The 18,317-nt window shown below is 48.2% G+C and overlaps 1 protein-coding gene and 1 long non-coding RNA gene across 10 annotated transcripts in view; one reads left to right on the forward strand and one right to left on the reverse strand.

Moving 5' to 3' along the window:
* Positions 1–6,361, reverse strand: part of Nkain1 (sodium/potassium transporting ATPase interacting 1) — a 41,897-nt gene extending 35,536 nt beyond the window's left edge. For 3 of the 7 annotated variants that reach the window (XM_063235946.1, XM_063235945.1, XM_063235944.1), the window contains exon 1: positions 5,645–5,774. In XM_063235946.1, coding sequence (XP_063092016.1) covers positions 5,645–5,698 — 54 coding nt within the window. In that variant the 5' untranslated portion in view covers positions 5,699–5,774. Of the gene's footprint in view, positions 1–5,644; positions 5,777–6,228 lie in introns of those variants that run through there. The other 4 variants (XM_063235947.1, XM_013154201.3, XM_063235948.1 and 1 more) reach the window with 3 other exon arrangements.
* Positions 5,947–17,402, forward strand: LOC101787041 (uncharacterized). 3 transcript variants are annotated; one of them, XR_010043048.1, is made up of 5 exons: positions 5,947–6,076; positions 6,934–7,053; positions 14,055–14,168; positions 14,281–14,559; positions 16,167–17,402. It is a non-coding gene; the product is annotated as an uncharacterized LOC101787041 (long non-coding RNA). The 3 variants fall into 3 exon arrangements; XR_216326.4 differs by lacking the exon at positions 5,947–6,076 and adding an exon at positions 6,176–6,717 and having other exon boundaries at positions 6,880–7,053; XR_002791552.2 differs by lacking the exon at positions 5,947–6,076 and adding an exon at positions 6,179–6,717.
* The last annotated feature ends 915 nt before the right edge of the window (positions 17,403–18,317 follow it).

Genomic DNA, 18,317 nt, shown 5'->3' on the forward strand with positions numbered 1-18,317 from the left:
CATCTCAGGAGATCTGGCATCTAGTGACACATAATATGGTCTGGGAAGATTCTGATTATGTACTTCTACTCTGGCATCCCTACAACCCTAAAGCAGGAGCAACAGGGAATGCAGAGTAGAGGAGGGGTAGCCCCAGGTCTGGGCTTGAATCCCCATTCTGAACCTAATATATATGCGACCATGAATAAGCCCAATAGGATTGAGGAACAAGTTACACAAAATGCCTAGCACAGTGACATCAAATAGAAGAGGATTACTACTTCCCACAGAGCCCCACATTCTGCACCTGAAGAAGAGTTAGCCAGCGTGGTGGTTCATGCCCATGATCCTAGCACTCTGGGAGGTGGAGGCAGGAGGATCTCAAATTCAAGTCTAGCATGGGCAACTTAGCCAATTAGTGAGACTGTCTCAAAAAACAAAAACAAAAAGAACAGCTGAGCTGAAGGTGTGGCTCGGTGGAAGTAGTTTGCCCTGGGTTCAATCCCCAACAGAGACAGAGACAGAGACAGAGACAGAGACAGAGACAGAGACAGAGACAGACAAGAGACAGAGACAGAGAGACAGAGAGAGAGACTTGGAGTGTTCATGGGTGATCATGACCTTGATCACCAAATCCTGTAATGCACAGAGAATGGAGTCAAGGTGACTCCAAGTTTCCAGCAAGCCATAGGCCCATCCTTGTGGGCCAAGCACCTTTGGGGTCATCTCACTGAAACCTCCAAATTACCACGGAGGATGAGTAGCTGTTCCAACACTTTCTGGTTGAGGAGATAGAGGTTCACAGAGGGCGAGGGCCTTTCTGGAAGTCACAAAGCAAGGCAGGGATGTCTGTGTGACCCCTGCCCTGGATCTCAGCACAGCTGCCATTTATAGCGTCCTTATTTTAAAAGCTATCCAGCCACTCATTCTTGTAAAAGGCAAGAATCAGGGCCACCCCAGGCCCCAGGTGCCCTCTTTATTCCACCCAGCTCTGCTCACTTTGTCCAAGGAGACTGAAGCCTAGAAGGGGACAGTGGCCTGGACAGTTTCACGCTCCTGACACTGAAACCAACTCAAGGACTTCAAGCCCCCGCTCAGAGCCCGATGCTCCCTGGGAGCCCAGAGCTCCAGTGCAGCTGCTGCAGAGCATAGGCCCGCCGGGCCACCTCCCTCCCTTCCCTGCCATCACGAAGGCTAATAACAACATCAATCAGGTTGACCATGTCTCACACCATTACTCGAAGCTCAGCTGGAAGCTTTGCTTCCCCCTCACCCACCCACCACCTTCCAGAAAGCAAAGCAAGGTGCAGGAGAGAAAGCATGACAATGCCATCCATATTTTCCCTACTAAGCTCTCGGCACCTGAGTAAGAAAGCTCTTTCTACACCTCTGTAAGACGGGGAAGATGCCAGAGACAGAGGAAGCAGCCGGGCCCAGGACTGAATGCATGTGTCCAAGGTCACACGGCACGAGGACAAGAACCACCACGACGGTGACAGGCTGCTGAGTGCTGGCTGGCTCACAGTGCCGGGCGCTACGCATGATCCTACTGAACCATTACCATCCTTATTTTCAGATGAGGAAACTGAGGCTTGGTCACATACTGGTCACATGAGAGCAGCAATGGGCCACCGGGCTGCCAAGGGGTTCTCTGATCAGGAGGAAAAACACTGTATGCTGGTCCTGTTCCTGCCCAGCTCAGTGATCGTAGGTAAACCTCATGACCCTCAGAGCCTCAATTTCCTCATCTGAAAAAGGCAGCCATAAACAGCAATCCCATTGTGTGAAATTACAACAAAAAAGATGAAACCAGTAAAATCGCAAAGGTTATAAGTGGAACACGCACCAGGCACTTTGCCAAGTACTTTACATATGTAAGCTCGTTTGGTTAAATGAGGTAATGCACGTTAAGTGCTTAGCACAGGACTCCTGGAACGGGAAGATAATGACGACCATGAAGAAACTGATGACCATTCCCTAGGGCAAGTGTCCCCTGGTTCATCCCCTTACCAAAGAGGGATCTACCAAATGCTTCTAGGAGATGGGCTAGGAAGAGCAGGTTTGGATGAAGAAAATGCAAACAAAAATTAAAGAGAGGGCAGAGTGTTTAATTTGCGTATCTGAGGCCCTGCATTCAATCCCCAGCACAGTAAAAAAAAAACCAAAATTAGGAAGTCAATACATAGAATTGTAATGTCAAAGTGGTACACCAAATAGGACCAGACACAGGGATATGCTGAGAGGTCTTCAGAGCAATCCAGATGAATATGCAACAAAACCTCCCTGCTCCTCTCCTCTCGGAAATCACCTCAGTCTCCGGCAGGCAGAGCTGATGAGACTGCAGGGAGATGGGCTAAGGGTTCTTCCCATTTCACAAGTGGAAAAACAAGGCTTACAGTGAAGTAGAGATTTACCCAAATCTGCAGGATGTGAGTAGCAAAGTAGGGCTTAAACCCAGTCTCCTACTTCCCAGCTCAGTTCAGCACCCAATTACTTTGGTTGTTTCCCACCAAAGACAGTGCAGGGTGCACTTAGATATGTTTAGGTTACAATTCCAGGCAAGCAACTCCCATATGAACCATTAAAAAATAATAGTAAATAGCTACAGCGTACACAGTACCATGTATAGCACTAAGTTCCTTCTCTCTGTCTTTTTCTCTCTCTCTCTCTTTTAGTTCTTTGAGACAGGGTCTTGCTACGTTGTTCAGGCTGGCCTCAAACTTAAAGTGATCCTCTTGCCTCTACGCCCAGTTAAATCAATTACATGGATTTAATCTTTATAACAACCCTACGAATTAGGAGCTGGATATTATTTAACAGACAACAAAACTATAACTCAGAAAAGCAACTTGGCTAAGACCACGTAACCAGAAAGAGAGAGCCAGGGCGGAACCCAAGCCCCAAGCCTGTCCTGTCAAACTCCAGAGCCTTAATTACTATCCCACAGTTCCCTGGGGACACAATGGCATAGTCCCTTCCTACCTCTCCTGATCCTCAGCCCCCTGGCCCTCCTTCCTCACCCCAAGCAAGCCTAGCCCAATACAAAAGAGTGCTCAGACGTGGCCTGCTTTGTTGTCATGCTTAAACATCACTTGAAAAAGAACAGTGACACAGTTTTTCCTCCGAAATTTTCAGCTAAAAAAGCATTTAATGGCTTCTTTTATCCTTTAGTCGGTTGAATGAGCAAACTGAGCTTCCCTTCTGCCCTCAGGCTGGTGAAGTCAGCATCTCAGGAGCATTTCAGGGAAGCTGCCAGGGAGTTGGGACTCCAGGGGTTAGTGACAGCTGGTGGGACCCTCTGTGTAATCAGCTCAGACAGCAACAGAGCTGAAACCAGTTTTCAAATTCCCAATCGAAAAAAAAAATTCCCAATCGGAACACCGGTAGATTATCTCACAGAACCCTCTCAAGCTGCCTAAGCCACTTGGATAGGATGTGGAGAGGGGAGTCCCACTCAGGTCCTGTACAACCCTAGAGCCTGGAGCTGGTGCAGGACGGGAAATAGACACAAGAGACCTGTTTGACCTACTATCAAGCAGTAGGCATCTCCCAAGGGGCTTGGCAAGTCAGAACTCTTTTAGATTCCTGGACCCCAGTTCCTCTAGAACTCGTGGCAAGTTTCAGCATAGCACCACCCTGGAGGGTTAGTGAGTTAATTCATGGAAAAGGGCTTCAGGAGTAGCTGGAACCTAGCAAGTACTCCACAGAACTATTTATTCTTAGCAATAGCAAGGAGTAAGTATGGGACACATTGTCAACGCGTTTACCTGTGGGGAGAGGACTAGGCACAAGGAAACAAAAACTTGTCTTCTCTCCTGTGTGATTATTTGTTTATTTAATACTTTTTTCTTTTTTGGTCAGGTGTGGTGGTGTACGCCTGTAATTCCACCACTGAGGAGGCTGAGGCAGGAGGATCGCTGAGAGTTTGAGGCCAGCTTGAGCAACATAGTGACTTTAAAGGCAGTCTGAACTACATAGCAAGATCCTGTCTCAAAAAACAAACAAAAAATGCAGAAAAGATCCTCTGAAAGGTTTCAACATGTCTTAGTATTTTATGTTCCTCGAAGTAAAGAAGAGCAGTTCTATTATGAGCTAGGAATTGCCAAATAACAGATTCATTCATTTATTTTACAAATATTAATGGAGTACCAGGCACTGTTCCAGCTGCTGGAACAAAACACAGGGAACAAAACAGGCAATTTCTGCCCTTCTGGAGTTCCCATTTTACTTGATTGTAAGTGATCCCCTTTGCAGTCTTCAAGAATAAATATTCATCAGACAGACCGAGGCAACCCTGAGAGGGGAAGCCACTGGCCCACCACCCCACACCAGGAAGCAGAGCCCTGGGTGTTTCTTACAGCGCCCAAGAGGACAGGTCTGTGGGTGGTGTGTTCGGGGCTACTGTTCCTAAGAGGAGAGACAAGTCGAAAGAGGAGGTCTGCACACACTCCCTCAAAGCTTCGTTCTTCATTGTGCTCTGCACTGAGGGCTGAGGAAACAGGGGACAGTGGAAGAACCATGAGTGAGGCTCAGGGTCCCCCAGTTCACACTCAGAACTGAGTACTCCCCAGTATGTGTGTGAGGGGCGATGTCCACACATGCCCATACACCTCTGTCTAAAAGAGAAGCACAACCTCAAACACCCTACTTGTAGCAGAAGACCCTGGCCTCTCTCAAATTCCCTTACCAGGATCTCACCCCGTAGGGCATGGCTGGTTTCCCTGGGCCCCCTAATTCACTCCCCTGGCCTCCCTGACACAAGCACCTGAGTTCCCTAAACCGGGGCCAAGCAGTGTCTCTAAATGCTCTGAGTCTCTTCCAGTGCACTCAAGGACCCCCAGCCACTGGACAGAGAGGGTTTGCTGGCCCCTCCCCTGTTGCTCCGGTGGAGCTAAATGACTGATGGAATGTGGGTGGCCACAGCTGCCAGACCAAAGCAAGCAGGGAGCTCCAGCATCTGCTGGCTCAGCTGGCCCAGGACTCCGTAGTTCTTGGTGCCCCTCTTCAGGTTGGTGGCTCTCCATCCACAGACTGCCCCATCCGGAGGGCGACGGAGGCAGAAGCAGCACAAAGGAAGGGTGAGTGCTTTTGGAGTCTAGGATCCCAGCCCAGGGTTGAACAAGGACCAGAACCAGTCAGACCTAGAGACACACCAAGAAACCCAGAGAGACACACAGAGGAGCAGGGACTTTGTGAAAAACACTCACAGGGGCGGAGACCAGAGGCAGAGACCCGAAGCAAAGGAGACCCACTCAAACGAGCGATCTGGAGGGAAACACGCGGCAGGGACCTCAACGGATGCATAGCTTCGGACACACCCCCAGCCCCGAGAGAGCCAGTCCCCAGCGCGGCCCAACAGGAGGCCATTCGGCCAGTGCCGGCCGCAGACGCGGAGCCCCAGGCGCGGGGCGGGCCGGGACTCGCACAGGACGCGCGGGACCGTGCGCGCTGTGTCGGGAGAGCGCGGGGCGCAGCGGCGAGAAGCGCACACAAAGAGCCAGCCGGGCCAGCAGAGCAGGCTCCGCCCGTCCGCTGCGCGACTCCAGACCACCCCCAGCCCGGGCACTCGTCCCCACACACACACGCACACCCTCGACCCCTCCGCGCGCCCGGGACCCGCCCCGCCGCGCCCCACCCTGCCCGGCCGCCCGGGCGCGCGGCTCACCAGCTGCAGGCAGCAGAAGGCGACGAGCGTGCAGCGCCCGCTGCACTTGCCCATGGCTCCGGGGCCGCGGGGCCGCCCGCCGCGGCGCCCCTCCTGCTCTGCGGCCGCCGCCTCCACGCGCGTCCTCCCGTGGGCGCCCCGGGCGGCGGGGCGAGCGCCTAGGGTCGGGCCCGGGAGCGCCGGGTCCCCAGGGCTGGGGCCGGCCGCCCGCGCTCCGAGTCCATGGTCCGCCCGCCCGCGCTGGCTCTGCCCGTCGCGCCTCCTTTGTCTTCCGGCCGGCGACAAGGCGCACTCCTATCCGGCTGCGGGCGGCGAGCGCAGGCACCGGGCGCGCGGCGCAGCACTGCCCAGCTGGGGCAGCCGCCCGGGCGCTCGGCTGCCGCGGCTTCCTGACCCACCACGTGGCTCCGCCGCCGCCACCGCCGCCTAGAAGTGAGGCGAGGGGTAGGGCGGGGCGGCCGCGAGAGGGGAGGGGAGGGGAGGGGAGACGCTAGGGAGGGTGGGGGAGCGGCGAGGAGTGGAGAGGGCAGCGTTCCGGCTTGGGGGCTGACAGCCCTGGGTCAGATCCGGACTCCGTCGCTTACTCGCTGTGTGACCTTGGGCAGATCTCATCACTTCTCCGGGCCTCTGCCATCTCCTGAGCAAAGTAGCAAAAATGCTCAGATGCTCGCGTGGCATGAGTCATTTTGAGTCAGCACTGAGCCCCGAGCCTGGCTTGGGTGGGTGGGTGTATGTGTGTGTGCAAAAGCAGGAGTGCTCCTCCATCCACCCTGTTCCGGGGCTTCCAACTTAGCCCTGTGGTTCCATTTCTGTTCCCAGCTCTGTGGCTCATCTCAGCTTCCTTCCTGAGTGCTTGGTCACATCTTTTCCTTTCTTCTTTCCTGCTTCTGGCATTCATGAGACCTGGAGCACCACTCCCAGTTGCACTGGAGCTTCATAGCCCAGGAACCCCACAGGCTCCCAAGGACAGCCAGGGAGGTGCCTGAAGGCAGGGGCCAGCCTGACCCAGGGAACCTTGGCCAGCTACTACCTGGGCTGCATCTCAGAAGGACGCAACAGGGTTCCTTGGAAAGGTTGGCTTCTTCAAAAGCACTCAGACTGCAAATAGCCCAGATCCATTTCAGCATCCCTGCCCTGCTCCTAACTTCCTAGTCACCTTGGTGATTAGCATCACCCAAGTGGGAATCTTGGGTCACCTCCAGACATACTTCCTTGTCCCCTGGATCTGTCCCCAGGTTCTGTAAACAGCACTCCCATTTAATATTTATGATGTACCTACTATGTGCCAGGGGAATGAGGAAAGAAACCAGATGAAGTCTCTGCCTTCCCTGGGTGCAGCTCTGTGACCATTCTGTGACAGGACCTCTGCAGAACCTCCTCCAGAGTCTTCCCCAGTTCCCTCCATGCAGGTAACAATGCATACATATTACTAATCATACTACTGTTGATTGAGCGCTTACTCTGAACCAGGGACTTGACATATATTTTCTCATTTAATCCTTACACTAACACTGAATCCACTGGGGACTCTGTCCAGCCCTGCTAATCTCTTAGCTACATCCCCTCGTGCCTGTGACACCCTGTTCCAAGGCTTAACTGCCTTGTGCATGACTGCATCCTGTGGCTCCAGGGATGCCCTGTCCGACCTCAGGTGTACACCTCTGCCCTGGGTCATTCCTGCTTAGTCTGGGTCCTGCTCCCACAACTCCAAGCATACACACCACACCACCTCACACATCTGTTTTGAGCATTTTGCTTTTTTTTTTTTTTCGGTACCGGGGATCAAACTCACGACCTCGCTTGCCAGGCAGGCATTTATTCCTGCTGTGCTAAATCCCTGGCCCCAGCATTTTGCTTTTTTTTTTTTAACCAGGAGTACATCCAGATCCTTAGCCCCAAAACTCCAGTTCACTTTTTACATCTCAGCCTGGGTGTCACTTCCTCCCGAAGGGCTTCCTTGACACTCTGCCACCTGGGGGTCCTTTCAGATCACCAGCAGTCTCTGCTGCCTCCAGTGCAGGATTTACTGTTCCCCCAGTAGACTGAATGCTTTATGAGGACAGTGACTGTGGACTAGCCCTGCCACCCCCAGGCCTTGGCTACAGCAGGAGCCAGCAGTGTGAGGTGAACCAGTGCCTGTATCATCCTCCCTTCTTCCAGCTTCAGGGCCCCCCCGGACTTTGGACCTCTTTTCATCCTTGGAAGCGCAGGATTCTAAGGGGGAGGCCACCAGTTGTAGGAAGAGATAGAATCCTATTTGGCAAAGGGCTGGGGGTTAGGAACTGGGGGTGTGGGGATGACATCAGAGGGGACTTGTAGTTGTCACCACAAAGGATGACTAACACAGGGACCAGGGATGGCTGTGGGGAAGAAGAAGCAGGATTTAGAAATAAGGAACAAAGATGACTCAGAACATGCTCACACTCGGAGTGTGAAGGTGGAATCCTGGTCAGCCGGGAAGGGAGGTCCAGTGGGTGCACTGTGGGGGTGTTAAGAAGCTGTCTCCCCAGTGCAAAGCAAAGCTAGGCAGCGTCTGCAGCTTCTGCCCTCTGTGGATGAAACACTGAAGACAGCTGAGAAAGTTCACTCGTAGCCAAAAGTTTAACCTCACGGTTTCCCCTTCTTTCACGTCAGAGGATTGAACATGCTCACTAATTACAGCTTCTGGGATGTTTTCTGTTACCAACCAGTTCTTCACACCTGCTGTGTGTCTGACAATTCAATTCGATTCTGAGGCTCACTATCAGAAGATAGTGTCGATTCTGAAGGTTAAGGGTTCAGTCCCATTAGAGCCCCGACCTCCTGTGCCAGTCATAAGCCCCAGCCCACGCAGCCCAAACTACTGACCAACACATTATCTGCCACAGATTCCCAAAATCCCCCACTTCGCTTCTTGTAATTTACTAGAACAGATCCCAGAAACCTGGAAGCTGCTTTAGTGATGTTCCCTGGTTTATTGTAAAGGATATAAGTGAATGGCCAGATAAAGATATACATTGGGCAAAGTCTGGAAGGAAACCACTCATGAGTTTTTGTGTCCACAGAGATGATGTATTCCAGCTTGCCCAGCCAATGCAATCACCAGCTCATTGCTCAAGAGTGTTTATTGGAGCCAGGCATGGTAGTGCACATCTGTAATGCCAGCACTCAGGAGGCTGAGGCAGGAGGATGAGCAACTCAATGACATATTGAAACTCTGTATCACAAATTTAAAAAACCAAGCCAAACCAAAGATGGTTTGAAGATGGGGGTCTATGTATTGTAGGCTGGCCTTAAATTCACTATGTAGACCAGGCTGGCCTGGAATCATGGTGATCCTCCTGCCTCAACTTTCCAAGTGCTAGGATTACAGGCATGAGTCACCACATCTAGCAAAGACCCTGGGCTGGATCACTAACGCTTAAAAAAAGTTTCTTTGAGTTCTGTCTCCAGGTTTCCTCCCAGGCCAAACCTTCCTGGAGGACTGTGGGTGATTCTCAAAGTTTCAACCTACTGGTCACTTGGTCTTGCTGGTGACCAGCCTTATTTTGAAGCTATCTAAGGGCTACCCTAAGTCATCTCATTAGCATCAATTGATGTGTGACAGAAAAGGGTATATAAAAATCAAAGGATACCTTTAGGCTGGGGAATATAGCTCACTGGTGAAACATATACCCAGCATGTATGAGGCGCTGGGTTCCAGCTCCAGTCTTTGCAGAAAAGGGAAGGGGCGGGAACCTCTGTCTCAAGACTCTGCAGGGTTTAGGAATTCTGTGCCAGGAACTAAGGACAAAGATCAAAACATTTTTTTTTTTTGATCAAAACATTTTTGTGTTATACCATATTAGTCAATAGCAGATACTATAAACCAGGTATTTTTCTAAGCCACTTCTATGCAGTCAGGCATTAACTCACAACTACCGTGTAAGGCAGGTACTGTTAACCTCACTGGCTCCATTTTCTAGATGAGGAAACTGAGGCTAGAAGAGGTTAAATTACTTACCTGAGCTCGTTCATACAACAAGAGGTTGAATGTGTGTTTAAACCCAGGCAGAACTATTTTACCTATACCATTGCTTATGGTTTTCAAACTTTTCTTTTTTAGCAATAGAGGCCCCCAGGGGTTGGGGATTTAGCTCAGCGGCATAAGCACCTGCCTTGCAAGCAGGCGGTCATGAGTTTGATCCCCAGTACCGATAAAAATGAAAAAGACAAAAAAAAAAAAAAAAAATAGAGGCCCCCCATTTTTTCCCCAAAAGGAAGTGTATATTTCTAACCAGAAAACAGACTGGTTATAGAGTGAAAGATGTGCAGCAACCTGTCCTCTTAGCTGGCGCCCATCTCTATGACGGTCTCCGGAGTAACCGTGTTAATTCTAAGGTTTCTAAGGAACAATATACAGGAAAACCACCAGCCTAGATGATCTTCAAAATGCTATTTAGAGCTGGGCATCATGGTGCACACCTGTAATTCTAGCAGCCAGGGAAGCCAAGGCAGGAGGATCTCAAATGTGAGCCTGACTTGGGCAGTGTAGCAAGTTAGCAAGACGTTGTCTCAAAATAAAAATGGACGAGAGTGTAATTCAGAGAGAAAGCCCCAGGGGCAAATTCCTAGTGCCAAATAAATAAGTAAATAAATAGGAATGCATCCATGAGATATGGAAAAAATGCTGGAAAGGACTAGTTTTGCTTGGGGATAAGGAGGGATGGAAAATTTCAGAGGGAAGAGGATGATGGCTGCGATACAGATCAGACAGGCAGAGACGTCAGGATGCTACAGGGTGCATTTCAGGAACTATGGTCACTCTTTAATGTCTCCCCTAACTTTTGGACTTCATATTGCCTCTTTACTGCCACTTCTCTCCAACTAGCTTCCTTCAGAATCTCAAGGCCAAAACAAATCTGAAAAGGGGGGAAAAAAAGATACCCTGAGAGGAAAAAATGGCTGGTGAAAAGGAAGAGGATTGAATAGGGGTCTACAAAGGGCTGGATCAGGGGCGGCCTCTAAGCTTGCAGAAAACATACTCTCCCTGGCCGGGGCGGGGGCCTGCAGTCTCCGGCACAGAATCCGTTGACAGCCGAGACAAATCTTCTTTTCTGCCAGCCCTTGGAAGCCACATGGGCTTTCAGTTCAAGTCTGCCCTGGGGCCAGCTGAGCTGGGGACATTGAGAGATGAGAAGAGGCCTCTTGAATCGGCACCATTCTGCCATCGGGCTTTCATTAAGCTGCACCAGGCTTGTCCAGGGGCCAACAGGGGATAGGAGGGAAGACAGATGGAGTGGGCTCAGGCTGGCCCCCCAGCAGGCCCCGAATGCCCTGATAGGATTCTCAACTCCCTGCTGACGTCCCTCCCCTCCCATTGTTCATAAGCCTCCATCCAGGTGTCCCTCCTCGGCAAAAAGTCCTTAGAATCCTGAGATCATCATTTTGGAGTCTGAGGAAAATGTCATCTTAAAATCATCGAACAGTAGGACCGAAAGGAGCCTTGGGATTTTTCATGGAGCAGTTCCCAAATGTCAGTGTACTGACCACCCACATCAGCCCAAGTCAAGGCAGTCTCTGGAGGGGGGACCTGGTTCTGGCTATTTTAATATATTCCTCTGGGACTCTGTTGAGCAGCTGTAACCCTCTGAATCAATACAATGCAAGACAATGGTCCCCAGTTTGTATACCTCCAGGGATATGTCTCCTTTCCTTTGACCGGTGGTGAGTTTTGACTGAATGGATCTTTGTTGGGCATCCTTTTTTTTTTTTTAATCAGTACCGGGGATCGAACTCACAACCGCCTGCTTGCAAGGCAGGTACTTATGCAGCTGAGCTAAATCCCCAGCCCCCATCCGTTGGTTGTTTTATAATTCACTTGGTTTTGGCTCTGCACTGTAAGGTGTCCTAGAGTAGAAGCAGTAATTATTCTTCTGTCTCCAAAGCAGCTTTTTTTTTTCTTTTTCTTTTGAGACAGGGTGTTGTTGTGCAGCTCAGGCTGGCCTTGAACTCACTATGTAGCTCAGACTGGCCTTGAATTCCTGTTGCCTTAGATCTTTTTGCCTCAGATCCTTTGTCTCAGTCTCCCAAGTGCTGGGATTATAGGTGTGCACCACCATGCCTAGCTCAAAAGTGGCTCTTTGATGTTTGGAGACAGAGATCTCATGTGTCTTCCCCAGTCCCTACATCTGTTCCCCACAGTGACTTCCTGAGAGGACACCTAGAAGCAAAAGCAAGCTCAGCTGTGGTCTACCTCCGTCCAGAGTACCAACAAACTTCTGGCTCTGGGTCTGTGTGGCAGAGTCCGCCTGCAATCCTGGCAATTGACAGGCTAACACAGGAGGATCGAGTGTTAGGACCCAGTTTGAGCTTTTTGAGGTCAGTCTGTGCTACAGAGACACTGTCTCAAGAAATAACTCTGGTGGCTGGGGATTTAGCTCAGCGGCATAAGCGCCTGCCTTGCAAGCAGTCAGTTGTGAGTTCGATCCCCGGTACCGATAAAAAGGAAAAAGACCAAAAAAAAACAAAAAAAAAAGAAATAACTCTGGCAGCTTTTTCATCATGGGATGAAGCTAAAGTTGCCTACCTGGCTTTTAAGGGCTTTGCAACTTGACTCCTACAATTTCCATTTCTCGTACAATTGCTACTCCAATACACAGTTATCCCATGCTGTGTGTCATTTTTGGACCCACAGATTTGGTGACTGTACCATTTCCCATGTTTTCCCTACTGCCCAAACAGTACTCCTACTCCAAGCTTCCTCGATCTCCACAATCCCTACTCCTCCTGTAAGACTCACTATAAGTGTCATTTCCTCAGAATACTTTCCTTAGCTCCTCCCTAGGCAGTGCCTCCTAGTGTAGAGACGTGCGACTGACACATCTATGGGACTGAATTTTAACTGTTGGTGCATATATGGTTCCATGAGAAAACAAAAACAAAAACACAAAGCACATGATATTTTCCTGGAGTGTCAATTTTACTTGGTGCTCAGTCATTTAAAACATTTATTAATATAAAACAAGCACAGCTATATTATGAAGCAGCATACAAAAACCATACATATATAGACAGTTTCACTGGAAAAATGTAGGAGGATTGTTCTTAATTAAGAAAGAGAAGCCAGTGTGGTGGCAGATGGCTGTAATTGCAGCACCTGGGAGGCTAAGCCAGGAGGATCACAAGTTCCAGGCCAACCTGGACTACGTAGTGAGCTCAAAGCCAGCCTGAACTATACAGAGAGAGACTCTGTCTCAAAAAAAAAAAAAAAAAAAACAAAAAACAAACAAACAAACAAAAAACCCCAGATAGGTAGGTAGATAGTCAGAGTTAGAATAGCCAAATGCATGAAACTTGATTCCAGATTTAAAAATAGCAGTAAAAGATATCTTTGAAGCCAGGTATAATGGCACATGCCTATAATTGTAGTACTCAAGAAGTTGAGGCAGAAGATTGCTGAGAGTTTGAGGCCGCCTGGGTTGCATAGTGAGTTCAAGATGTTCAGGCTTTTAATGCAGCTGCTTCAAAAAGTGGCAAGAATGACAGAATAGCTAGGCGTGGTGGCCCGTGCCTGTCATCCCAGCACTTGGGAGGCTGAGGCAGGAGGATCACTGTGAGTTTGAGGCCAGCCTGAGGTACACAGTGAGTTCAAGGGCAGCCTGAATTACTTAGCAAGATCCTGTCTCAAAAAACAAATAATAAAACAAAATAGAATGATGAATGTTTGAAGCAGGGGAGGTATTCTGAGGGGGATTAATGGTACTGTGTCTTTTATCATAATAGTTTTTTAAAAACTTGAAACATTAGGGGCTGGAGATTTAGCTCAGTGGCATAAGTGCCTGCCTTGCAAGCAGGCAGTTGTGAGTTCGATCACCAGTACCGATAAAAACAAAAAAGACAAAAAAAAAAAAAAAAAAAAAAACCCTTGAAACATTCACTGTATTTTTATTTTTTGGTCTTTTTGAGACAGGGTCTCACTATGCAGTTCAGGCTAGCCTTGGGCTCACTTTGTAGCCCAGGCTGGTTTCGAACTTGTAATGATCTTCCTGCCTCAGCCTCCCGAGTGCTAGGATTACAGGAGTGCGTCACCATGCCCGGCTCCACTGTATTTTTTTTGATCATATATCTTTTTTTACAGTGCTGATCATACATTGTATATATATTATACATACATACAAATGTGAGAGAAAGGATTATTTGATCTCAGTGGAATAGATGTATATTCTACATATGTTCAGTATATTGATCTTTGAATTTTTGTGTGGAACTTGTCAAAATAAAATGTTGAGGAAGTTTGGCTTATAGCTTAGTAGCAGAGCATGTTTAGAATGAACCAGGCCTTGGGGTCAATTAATGGGACCAGTACCAAGAAAAAATATCTCCTGGAACGAGCAAAACCACTGCTAACTGTGATCTTGGTGACCCTTTGCTCTGTGTTTCCCTTTTGTAGAAGGAGAGTGAACTAGATAACCTAAGGATCTACCTACAAAGGTTTTTTTGCGACCTGTGTGGCCCTTGGGACCTTTTCCCTCGTGATGCCAGGGGTGGAACTCATACATGCCAGGTAAGCACTCAACCACGGCACTATACTTGCAGCCCTTGTACCTGGGACTTTGAAGAAAGGTCAGGAGCCTCTTCAGGGTCCTTTTAAATACCAATCCCCACGTTCTCACCAGGCAGAGATGACCGAGATGGCTCCCTGGCCAACTTCTTAAATTTAAGCTGAGCCAAGGGCTTGGGAGGAATGTTCTGACACTTGTAGAGAGCACGTGTGAGAAGTGGCTTCCCAGAACCAAGGGGACAAAGGAAGTCAGCTTGGCCTTGTGCACCCCCTTGGCTATACTTATGGCCATGTCAGCACCGTCTTGGAGTCATCTAAGGAAGCTTTAAAAGTACTGAGGTCCACCTCGAAAACTGATTTACTCATCTGGAGAGTGGCCTGAGCATCTGGAATTGTAAGTACTCCCCTGGTGATTCTAATGTGCTTTCAAGTTTAGAGGCCACTAAGAGCCTACATGGTGGTAATGGGGTAAGATCCAGCTAGGTTTGTGTCTTGGATTTGCAGTTGGACCAGCTAGATGATACTGGGCAAATTATTCCTCTTTTTTTTTTCTATTGTTTTTGTTTTCTTTTCTTTGTGGTATTGGGATTGAGCCTAAGGCTTCACACTGAACGCTCTTTTTATTTTTTGTGTCTTGTGAAATTGCCCAGGCTGGGGCTGGGGATTTAGCTCAGTGGCAAAGCCCCTGCCTTGCAAGCAGGCAGTTGTGAGTTCGATCCCTGGTACCGATAAAAAAGAAAAAGACAAAAATAAATAAATAAATTGCCCAGGCTGGGGTTAAACTTGCAATCCTCCTGCCTCAGCTTCTCAGGGTGCTGGGATTACAGGTTATATGCCACCATTCCTGGCTAAATCTGTTGCCACATATGTGAGAATCAAGTCAGTACTGTATGTGGTGAGCCAAAAAGCACAGTGAAAAACAATTATAGAGTAAACAGGAGAAGCCTGTGACCATCCTAGGAGAGAGCTGATCTTTCTAAGCATGTACCATAACATTTCTCAAATGTGCATCAGAAGTACTCGGAGAGGGCTGGGGATACAGCTCAGTGACACAGCGCCTGCCTGGCAAGTGCAAGGTCCTGAGTCTGATTCCTGGTGCCGAAGTGGGAAAAAACTGCCCGGAGGACTTGTTAAACCTTCAACTATAGAACACCCCTCCTCCCAATTTTTTTCCCTAGTGCTGGGAGAAACAAAACAAAACAAAAACCCAGGGCTTTATGCGTGGTAGGCAAGTGATCTACCAGTGAGTAACACTCTCAGCCCTAGTATCGTGCAAGTTTCTGATTCTACAAGACTCAGTGAATCTGTAGGACTCTGGAATTCACTTTTAGCATTGAGAACCACTGCTGTAAAGCAAGGTATCTCAGTGGCATCACAGTGACACTTGGGAGCTGCTGATTTTTTGGCCTCTACCCATTTAGATGTGTAGTATCCATTAGGTATCTTCATTTGCACATGTACCTTAAGGGACAAAATTGCCCTTCAAGGACATTTGACATCTGCCCCAAGTTAAAGAAGAATCCAAGGGTCTAGGTGGGCTATAGAGTACAGTAAGAAAAAAACTGGAAAACAACAAACAACTTGTAGCCAGGAGCCCACTCTTGACACCTCCTGAGACTTTTTTTTTATTGGTACCGGGGATCGAACTTACGACTGCCTGTTTGCAAGGCAGGTGCTTATGCCGCTGAGCTAAATCCCCAGCCCCATGACATCCTTTTCCTAAGGCTCACTTGCTCGCAGTCTCAAATTGCTAAGACTTCTTTCTTTTACCTGTTTCCTACCCTCCATCTTGAGATATTAATAAAGATTAAATTCTAGGTCTATCAGTGAGAAGCAAATACTCTAGTTTTACTATAAAGAAACAGCTCTGCCAAGAACCTTACTTCTGTGTAATAGCTACTGAGACCCAGGCCCTGGATAAGATTATTCTTGCCTTTGATGCCAGTAGTTCTGCTTCTTATCTACTTGGAACAGTGGACAACTGGATCTACCTCCTTACAGGACCTCATCCTTGATATCCTTGACCCATGAAGAAACCCAGGGCTTTACTACTTACCTGTAAAGGGCTCAACTGTACATGAGCAAGACAGGTGAGAGAAGACAGCATCAACCTGGACCAAAATGGGATTAGGGCCATAGGCCCACAGAGAAAAAGCAAGGCTAGAGAAAATTGCTAAGACCTGAACATGCAATTCCCTGACATTCAGCCCACCAGAAACCATCCAGCAAAAAAGAAACTTGGCTCTGTATGTGCCAAAAGCATGAAGTGCTAGACTGTGGAAGTCATAAAGGGAAATTAACTGAAACCCAGAGATGCCAAGACTCATTTGGGAGCAATCTATCTCTCCCAAAGTGAGAGTACAATGTGTAACCTCTGGGGATGTTTTCGTCTCACATCTTTATTCCCCAGGCTAGATCTTCTATCTCTTCAAATCCTAAGAGGCGCTGCTATTTCCTGGTAGTGGCTCCTTGGAGGCACTTGGAGAACTGAAGAGGCTGAGGTTAGAAAAAAGCCCTTGCAGGTTCCCAGGCTCAGCTCCTCCTAGTCGCTGCCAACTTCCCAAGGGACTGGTGGGCTTTTCACTGCTTGGTGTCAAGGGTCAAGCCTTTCATCCCAAGCGAAAAAAAACAAGGGGAGGAACTAGACCAATAGTCACCCATGATGGTGCTGAAAGCATGAAGAGCTGCTTGTATGCCATCTTTGGCCAACTTCCCTGGTTAAGGATACAACCAAATATAACGTTGTTCAGGCCAGAATTCTGAGTCACCAGTTGCCTTTGGAGATTTTGCAGTACTTTGTACTAAAAATACATGCTAAAAGCTACAGGCAAAGAAACCAGTTTCACTTTGTTTAACCCATCTTTTTTCATATTTCTTTGAACATGCAGCCTTTATGCCCAAAGTATGTAGCAACCCGTATGGATAATGGTGTTGTAATTTTAGGAAACTTGACCTATAGGACCAAGTACCTGAAGTACAGGTTCCCCAGGATTTGGCTCTTACTTAATTCTGCAACTTTCCCTTTGCTGCTTCCCATCACTAATCATGCTCCCTTGGTTCATGAAACATGCACACACTCCAGCTTGTGCCTGCTGTTTCTTTGAATGTACAATTTTTTTTGTCCCCGACAAGCCCTACTCATTTTCCATGTCCAGATCTAAGCACAATCACATAATCTGTGTAACTTCTTCATCTCTCCCAGGCACAATAAATTGCTTCCTCCTGTTTCCAGTGCAATTTATTCAAATTTCATTCACTGTATTAAAAGTAATTGGTTTGAGAGCTTTACCATCCTGCTGGTTCCTTCATTAATGAACTAAATAAATCTTTGGCATGTGCTTGCTCAAAAAAAAAAAAAAAAGTAATTGCTTTGAGGTAGTCTCTTCTACTGGTTTATGCATTTCTTAAGATGGCAAAGATGGGGCTGGGGATTTAGCTCAGCGGAATAAGCACCTGCCTTGTAAGCAGGCAGTCGTGAGTTCAATCCCCAGTACCATAAAAAGGAAAAAGACGAAAAAAAAAAAAAAAAAGATGGCAAAGACAATATTCTCGGTCCTCACCAACTATCAAGCCTGACACAGAATAGGGGTTGGGCCAGATGTGGTGGCACACTCCTGTAATCCCCGCACTTGAGAGGCTGAGGCAAGAGGATTGTCTCAAGTTTGAGATCAGCCTGGGCTACAAAGTGAGCCCAAGGCCAGCCTGAACTACATAGCGAGACCCTGTCTCAAAAAGAAAAAAACAGATTAGAGGTTGTTTTTGAATGATTGTACTCCAAACCCTAAATCTTTTAACTAAACATGCAGAGTGTATGGGTCAAGTCTGTAAACTGAGCCAGGCACAGTGATGCATACCTGTAACCTTAGCACCTGAAAGACTGAGGCAGAACTGCGAGTTCAGTGCTGACTCGGACTTACATGTGGAGACCGTCTCAAAAAAACTAAACAAGTTTGTAAACTACCATGTACAGAACAGGGTGGAATGAGATGTGAAGACCTACCTCTTTGAGGTGGGAGAATCAGGAAAAACCATTTTATTCCTTAGCACCACCAGAGATTCATTAGTGCTTGTCTGTGTACTGGGCAGTCACCCAGACATCTAGGAAGACAGGAACTGGTTCACGATACAAGGAAAAGTTAGAGGTCATTATTT

Source organism: Cavia porcellus, unplaced genomic scaffold (genome assembly GCF_034190915.1).
Source record: "Cavia porcellus strain 051 isolate PalLab524CR breed Dunkin Hartley unplaced genomic scaffold, mCavPor4.1 scaffold_25, whole genome shotgun sequence".
Classification (NCBI taxonomy): domain Eukaryota; kingdom Metazoa; phylum Chordata; class Mammalia; order Rodentia; family Caviidae; genus Cavia; species Cavia porcellus.